Source organism: Aquarana catesbeiana, linkage group LG09 (genome assembly GCF_042186555.1).
Source record: "Aquarana catesbeiana isolate 2022-GZ linkage group LG09, ASM4218655v1, whole genome shotgun sequence".
NCBI lineage: Eukaryota > Metazoa > Chordata > Amphibia > Anura > Ranidae > Aquarana > Aquarana catesbeiana.
In genome coordinates, this window is record NC_133332.1 from 161,557,892 (window position 1) to 161,566,409 (window position 8,518).

The 8,518-nt window shown below is 43.6% G+C and overlaps 1 protein-coding gene across 2 annotated transcripts in view; it reads left to right on the top strand.

The window, feature by feature from the left end:
* Window positions 1–7,648, top strand: part of AMOT (angiomotin) — a 104,418-nt gene extending 96,770 nt beyond the window's left edge. For both annotated transcript variants that reach the window (XM_073599343.1, XM_073599344.1), the window contains 2 exons: window positions 1,928–2,152; window positions 7,388–7,648. In XM_073599343.1, the coding sequence (XP_073455444.1) occupies window positions 1,928–2,152; window positions 7,388–7,485 (323 nt within the window). In that variant the 3' untranslated portion in view covers window positions 7,486–7,648. The remainder of the gene's footprint in view (window positions 1–1,927; window positions 2,153–7,387) is intronic.
* The last annotated feature ends 870 nt before the right edge of the window (window positions 7,649–8,518 follow it).

Sequence of the window (8,518 nt, forward strand, 5' to 3'; positions counted from 1 at the left end):
ATTTCTTCCCCAGCGTGTGCCGTGACTTCACGTGGCTCTGGCCAGTCACAGAGCCAGAGTCCGCTGCCCCGGAAGGAGGAGGGGCGAAGATGGATGCGGCCTGCCCAGGGGACAGCGCGGGTTTTGTTTGCAGGTAAATGTCACATAATGGGCTAGTATGAATTGCATACTAGCCCATTATGCTTTTAATTTGCAGGGAGCAAAAGAGTAAGTAAAACCCATTAGGTTTTACTTCCTCTTTAGTGGGGAGTAATTGGGAGGTAGTAAAACTGCGGTTCAACTGAGGGGTTTTACTGCCTCCTAACCACTAGTGTGAACAAGCCCCAACGCACAGACCACTTTACAAAGTACCCTCAAAATGACCCCCTCTGCTCAATGCAATTCAATCCTTACCCATATTCCTCACAATAGAGATCTCCCCTAACTTCCTTTATCCTCCCTCCCAGCCTACTCCCTCAGTACAGACTCCTCCCTGTCCAGAACAGACCAACCAGCTTTCCAACACAGACCCCCCCCCCTCCCCCACCTATAGCAAAGCCCTCCCTCCCCCCCACCCAGTACAAACCCACCTTCCCAGTTTAGGTGCCTCAATACATAAACCCTCATCCCTTCCCTCCCACCCACCTTCCCTACAAAGCTGCAAGAACAGAAGACACCCAGCTCCAGAGTGAGAAGTCCGGCGTAGGGGAGGAGACTTGCTCTGGCACGGAGCTACTTTCACTGAAGCAGCACAGCAGGTGTGGGCTCAGTGAGGCTGCTGCAGCCACCTTAGTTTCTTCTTTGTGTTACACACTGCTAAAGAAACTTCAGCAGCCCCAGTGAGCACCTGCTGTGCTGCTTCAGTGAAAGTACCTCTGTGCCAGAGCAAGTCTCCTCCCCTTCGCTGCTCCACTCGCCGGGCTCTCTCCTTCGACGCGCCGGGCTCTCTCCTTCGACGCGCCGGGCTCTCTCCTTCGACGCGCCGGGCTCTCTCCTTCGACGCGCCGGGCTCTCTCCTTCGACGCGCCGGGCTCTCTCCTTCGACGCGCCGGGCTCTCTCCTTCGACGCGCCGGGCTCTCTCCTTCGACGCGCCGGGCTCTCTCCTTCGACGCGCCGGGCTCTCTCCTTCGACGCGCCGGGCTCTCTCAATCGCTGCTCCGACAGCAGCCCCAGTGAGCCAACACCTTCTGCTTCAGTAGCTCAGTGCCTGAGCAAGTCCCCTACACTGCTCCGCCTGCCTGCCCTGGCTCTTTACGTTTATACCCCAGACTTCTCGCCACTGGGGAGGAGCAGTTGAGCCCCGGGTCGGCAATGTGACGCGATCTACCCGTCACATGGCCGCGATCGATGGGTTGCTAACCCCTGCTTCTAGGAAATGCTGTTTAGGCTCAGGTGGCATAGTCATGCAGCCTTCCTAGAGACTGGCTACATGCAGACCCTTTAGTCTACATTAAAGGGTAAGTTCACCTTTACAGAAAATTCTATAAGGTGAACTTACACTGGACCCCCTCCTCACCCCCCCGTCCCACTGACCTGGAGCCTGCCAATCGCCCGCCTAGAAACCTCTTATAGCCGCCTCACCGGTCTGGGGCTTAGAAATCTCCTCCGCTTAATCTCCTCATCAGGAGGTACATTTAGGAGTATTCTAATTGGTCAATCAGAACCCGCTTAGCCCGTCCTGTTACCACAGACGAAGAGGAGAGAAAGCCACAGGGATTTTAAATCTCCGGACTGGTAAAGCGGCTATATGATCTGTCAAAACGAGTGATCGCCGGCCTCTGGTACTGCAGGATCGGGTGTGATGGGAAGGGGGTCCAGTGTAAGTTCACCTTACAGGTTTTCTTTCATTTTGATGTATTGATATTTGACAGACATTGACATCTGATTGCATTTTGAGTTCTTGTAGAGAAAAAAGAGCTAACAAATTTATTTGGGTTCCAATTACAGGGGTTCTCCTAGCAACAGAATATCGGTCAGAGTCCATCTCATCCACTCCATCACCTGTACTTCCATCAACACCCCAACTCTCTGGACACTCAAAGACTGGTAGCCGAGACTGTTGCACACAAACAGACCGAAGCAGCGAACAGAACAAAACTCCTTCTGTGAGTGCATCTCCAGGCCCGGGGAGGCTGGCCACTCCGAGCCCCATGTATAGTTCTGAGAAAACTGGTAAGTATTATTCATGGTCAGTCTACCATTTCATCTTTGGAAGCTGGAGTTATTCCTATTGGAGTATATTGGACTTTCATAAGAAAGTACAGTTTCTCTAGTAGAAACTCTTCGGTATGCCCTAGATGAAACGCAAGACAGGGGGACCTTATTCACATGTTCTGGAGGTGCGCAAAATTGGTCCGATACTGGTAAGATGTATTTGTTATTAATCGTGTGTTTTAACCTTCATTACTCTCCTGAACCAAAGATGGGTATCCTAGGAATTCTGGAGCTTACCCTGGATAACCCTTAGGCTTCATTCCCACGAGGCGGATCCGCTGCCTCGGAGTCCGCCTCTGTCTGCCAGCTCAGCTGGAGATCTCTCCGTTGATCTCCGCTGACCTGGCAGATGACAGGTCCCTCTCTGCTCACTGCTCTCAGCATGTCCGTTTTCATCAGAACTCATCCGATCCACCAGGGATGGATGCGAATGTAGAGCCATCCGTCTGATTTTAGCGGATCGGGTCGGATGTCAGCGGACATGTCACCGCTGACATCCGTCGCTCCATAGACTGGAATGGAACGCCCGTTCAGGTCCACCTACAAAACTGACGGGTGGACCTGAACGGTCCGACAGTGTGAAAGGGGCCTTACGTGGAACTAGCAGCAACTATAACCCTGTATTTATTTAGGAAAACCATGGCACAATATTGGCTATCGACCCAACCCCCCACCACCTTTAACTAGATGACGTAAATTCGATCCTGTGGTACCAAAGGCAGACATACTTAATTTAGTTCCAACGGTCAAACTCCCATTAGGTCCCTCACCAGCCGTTTTGATTTGCCAGTGTGGGGTGACTTCACTCCTGCACATGCCTTCCGTAAAGGATTGTGAATAGGCAGGTAAGTGTACCTGCATGTCTCTTCTGTTCAGATTCCCTCATCCAGCTTGTTTGTGTGGATGGACGAATCTGTCAGTTTTTTCGAAGCGCTGAACCTGTACCTGCAGAGACGGCTTTCACAATTTGAAAAAGATCTGGCATTGATAACCTAATGAATCTACTCTTTCACTACCTGCTTTCGTTATGAACAGGCTGTTTGGAAATGATTGTCCCCAGGATAGATAACTGTCCAGGATACTGATGTTTTATCACTCCTGATGAACACAATGGTTGAGAATAATGAGAACACAGACTAAGGTTATTTTAGAATTATGAATATAATTTTTCATTGTATGTATCCACAAGTGACACTCATCATGTAATTGTGCCTAATACTGAAATGCTGTATTCTGTGGTTATGCTGGAATGCTTTATAATGATTTGTTTGTAATAAGCAGCTCAAAGGCTACATTTTGACTCTTTCGTGTACTGTAAGCCACTTTGTTTTGTACTTGCTGTTCTTGCCTTTTTTCAGTAAAACAAAATTAAGGAGAAAAAGAACTTTAAGTTCTTCTCCAATTTTTTTTTTTTAAATGAAAGGTATTAGTCATGGGCAATGTCTGCTATAACTGTGTTGCCCAGAGCAGTTTGCACCAAGAAGCAGATTCTGCCCCTAGGTGGCACACAGCAGGGGGCGTTATGGAACAAGATTTTCATTTAGTTGCCCAACGTCTTCTACTTCTGGTAACATTTGGGATATAACCGGTTGCATAATCTGCAGTGCTGAATTCAGTGCAAATGGGTATGTTTCTGCACTGGCTGTATGTCTAAGAAGCAATACATAATTCAATATTTATGAAGCAGTGAATGTGATTTTTCACTAAACATTCTCTGGTGGTGAATTGATTACTGTAAATGGTAAATGCAAGATTAACTGCTGTCTAAGTATGCTCTTGGTGTTGTGGCACTTAAGTGTCTGCTCCATGGAGAACAAAGTATCGTGATTACCCTGAAACTGTCATTAATGCTACAGCAAACATACCAATGTAAAAATCTGTAAAAAAGCTTTACCTAACATATGCACAAATAATATTTTAAAAGTTCACTAGCTCGAGATACTCGTTTATCTATATTTGAAAATATTTATCACTCATATTTATCACTCACTGAGCCATGCATAAAGATCACTTTCTGGAATTCTTGCCCTATCTAGAATATATGCCACCCCCTAGGAAACACTCTGTTTTTTTTATTTAAGGTTAGCAAACCAAGAAATACATTTTGTATTACTCTCTAGCTAATTGCAAAGTAATCACAAATTATATTTCTGTGTTACGGAATTCGTCTGCTAGGAATCTTCTAATCTGCTGAAGTTATGTTCCCTATAACTGCATATCTTAACCTACCTTGTATAATGCTATACAATACTAAATTGGCTGATGGGCTACAGTGCCTTGAAAAAGTATTCATACCCCTTGAAATTTGTTACAACCAAAAATTTAAATGTATTTTATTGGGATTTTATGTGATAGACCAACACAAAGTGGCACATAATTGTGAAGTGGAAGGAAAATGATAAATTGTATTCAATTTTTTTTACAAATGAGTAAACTCTGAAAAGTGTGGTGTGCATTTGTATTCAGCCCCCCTGAGTCAATACTGCGCAGAACCACCTTTTGCTGCATTTACAGCTGCAAGTCTTTTTTGGGTATGTCTCTACCAGCTTTGCACATCTAGAGTGAAATTTTTGCCCTTTCTTTGCAAAATACTTCAAGCTCTGTCGGATTGGATGGAGAGCGTCTATTAACAGCAATTTTCAAGTCTTGCCACATGTTCTCAATTGGATTTAGGTCTGAACTTTGATTGGGCCATTCTAACACATGGCTATGCTTCCATCTAAACCATTCCATTGTAGCTCTGGCTGTATGTTTGGGGTTGTTGTCCTGCTGGAAGGTGAACCTCTGCCCCAGTCCCTAGCCTTGTATTTGGCTCCATCCATTTTTCCATCAACTCCGACCAGCTTCCCTGTCCCTGCTGAAGAAAAGCATCCCCACAACATGATGCTGTCACCACGTTTCATGGTGGGGATGGTGTGTTCAGAGTGAGGTGCAGTGTTAGTTTTCCACCATACATATCCTTTTGCTTTTTAGGCCAAAAAGTTACATTTGGTCTCATCTGACCAGAGCACCTTCTTCCACATGTTTGCTGTGTCCCCCGCGTCTCGCAAGCTGCAAACAGGACTACTTATGGTTTTGTTTCAGCAATGGCTTTCTTCTTGCCGCTCTCCCATAAAGGCCAGATTTGTAGAGTGCATGACTAATAGTTTTCCTGTGAACAGATTCTCCCACCTGAGCTGTGGATCTATGTAGCTCCTCCAGAGACACCATGGGCCTCTTGGCTGCTTCTCTGATTTAATGCTTTTCTTGCCCCTCATGTCAGTTTAGGTGGATGGCCATGTCTTGGTAGGTTTGCTGTTGTGCCATACTCTACTCTTTCCATTTTCGGATGATTGATTCAACAGTGCTCCGTGAGTTGTTCAAAGCTTGGGATATTTTCTATTAATCTAACTCTGCTTTATACTTCTCCAACTTTAACTTTATCCCTGAACTGTCTGGTGATTTCCTTGGCCTTCATGATGCTGTTTGTTTACTAAGGTTCTCTAATAAACCTCTGAGGGCTTCACAGAACAGCTGTATTTATACTCTATTTACAAATTAGGTGAATTCTGAGGACTGTTGGTTCCACTAGATTTTAGTTAGGGGTATCAGAGTAAAGGGGGCTTTAATGCAAATGCACACCACACTTTTCAGTTATTTATTTGTAAAAAAAATTGAAAACCATTTTATCATTTTCCTTCCACTTCACAATTGTGTGCCACTTTGTGTTGGTCTATTACATAGAATCCCAATAAAATACATTTACATTTTTGGTTGTAACATGACAAAATGTGGAAAATTTCAAGGGGTATAAATACTTTTTCAAGGCACTGTATATCAGAAAGGCCAGAAGTTCCTGGCAATTTGGTCATATGTGACTTTATTAATATGTGTGCTTAATTAGTGTTAGTTGGGAATCCTCCAACATGCTGACAGACAGTGAATGCAGTGAGAGGAGGATATTGACAGGAAACTTCACAGTGGTCTATCTTTTAAAGTAAGGTCTCAAAGGCCAGTAAAACTTTGAAGAAATCAATCCCCATACACCTTCACCCTTTGATTCTTAGCGCTGTGCATTATCTCTTACCTCTAATAACCCAGCTGAGTGACATCTTGTGACATTCTTTTTCACCCAAGGCTGTTGATCACACCTCATAGGGGGTTAGATCATGATGCCATCAGCTAGTTGTGGGCATTATGAGCTGCAAAGTGTAGGTCCCCAAAACCTGCCCAGTAATATCCACACCAAATAAGTCCATGATGCTCCTTTTTGTGCTGTGTGAGTGAAGCAAGGTGTGTTAAACTTGTCTTGCAATGCCCACTTGGAGTATCTTCTCATGCACCCACCAGCTTGGAAGCAGTGGTATGTTTTGGGACATGTAGTCCTACTGTGGAAGCACAAGCCACAACTTTGTTTCAAATGCCCTCTGCTCCCCTCTTCCCACAGCCTAAAGACAAAGGGACTTTGGAAGGAGCTTTGGTCGTCACTTGAGTGCAATTTTACAATGAATTTAAAGATATTTTTGGGGTATTGCAAACAAATTGATTTAAAATTTGCAAAGAAGGGGGAACGGGGGGCCAGGGTCAATAAAAACCCTTTTTATCCTGGAGTTAGGACTTAAGGCCTTTGTACGGTGGGAGGAAGTTTGCAGAAAGGGCAGTTTCTGTGTTAGAGTGGCCATCTCAACATATCTGATTCTGTGTGATATTATTTGGACAGGGAGTAGACAAAATTTTGATTTGAATGATAAAAATGCTTGTCTTTATTAAATTTATTATTGTTTAGTTAAATTTTTTGTCTGAGCACATGTACTTCGTGCCCTTATAAATTGCTTGCCAACCTACAACTTTTTCTACAGTATTTATGATGAGAAAACATAAAACTTTTGCACAATTTGTATGCTAGGAACACCTCTGCTTTTTTGGCCCCTGGTACTGCTTTGTCACAAAGTGGAGGCATTCTGGGTAGAGAAGGGGTTGTACAGGGCTGGCTTACAATTATTTTTTTTTGCTGCCCAGTGTCCCAACTTCTTGTAGATGGCAGTAAATCCTGAGTATTTCTGAATTTCGTTGTACCTTAATGGACTCAAAGAAAAACATTTTACATGAATTATAAAAATCTTATTTCTACTTTAGTACATGAAGTAAAATAAAAAAATGTTCTTGCTGTAGAGAAATTTTCACTTTAATAGGCTGTGTTTGTTTTCTCTACAGATGCAGTTTTTCAGTCCAGCACACTGGATCGAAAAAACCCTGCTCCATCGATTGGCCAAGATGTATCAGATGGGGAGATGGTGGAATATCTCATATAAGAAAGACCTATATTTTTTAACATTTGTGGTATTTATAGGAAGCTCTGCCCCAAACCTATTTATATGAATTAGGATATTATTCAGAGAATAAAAAACTGATATTTTGTATTTGTAAATGCAGTGTATTCCATTTGTACATAAATAAAAGGGCCTTGTTCTTTCAGGGTGTTTTTTGTAAGTTATGGTAAAAAACAAAATCTCAGAGACATCCCTTACTATAATAAGTATAGCTATGTATAAATTATAGCTTTAGGAATCTGTCACAGAGCTAAATACCTGTCCAAGAAGGACCCACAGGCTCTAACAGGCCACATACTAATTTTGGGGCAGTTACATCAGCTAAGTAGGCAAAATTACTCTGCTTTTGAATTGGTGGGAAGGCTTCTGAAACCAGTGGCCTGCTTGGTGACAGGTTTTCTTTAACTTAACATTTATGCAGAAGGAGAACACAGCCTCCGCCTCCTTTTTGTATGAACATAGTAGGATTAGTTATCTGGAAAAAAGAATACATTTTTCCAGCGGTAACAGCCTGGTTTGGGAGGTAGAATGGCTGTTGGAGGAAGATTTAACACGCATTTTGTTCTACATAACCACTGCAGACTTATCAATTCACAGGTGTATGTTTTGACATTTGGGTTTGCATGCAAAGTATTTGGGTGAAGTTCTGGTTTGATGGCAATATAAATACTAGAAGCCATGTTCAGAAGCCCAGAATAGGTGTGGATTCGCATGCTTAACAACAAAACCTGTATAATTGGTTGGTTGGACTTGAGGACACATTTGGTAAACATTAATTCTTGAATAAGAAGAATTATTTAATTGGAGGGAGCTTGAACACTTTGGCCTTAAGGTAAGCACACCTTAACCTCCCATCCAGCTTCACATGTAGGTGTACAAAACACAGTACTGTACCTCTGTTATGAATAAATGGCGGCGAGGGTTCCAGACTATGTACTCTATGGCCTGACCAATTGTCAGCATGTGCTGGATTTGCAGGAGTGGAAGGAAAAGCAGGACTGTTGAATACTTCTCC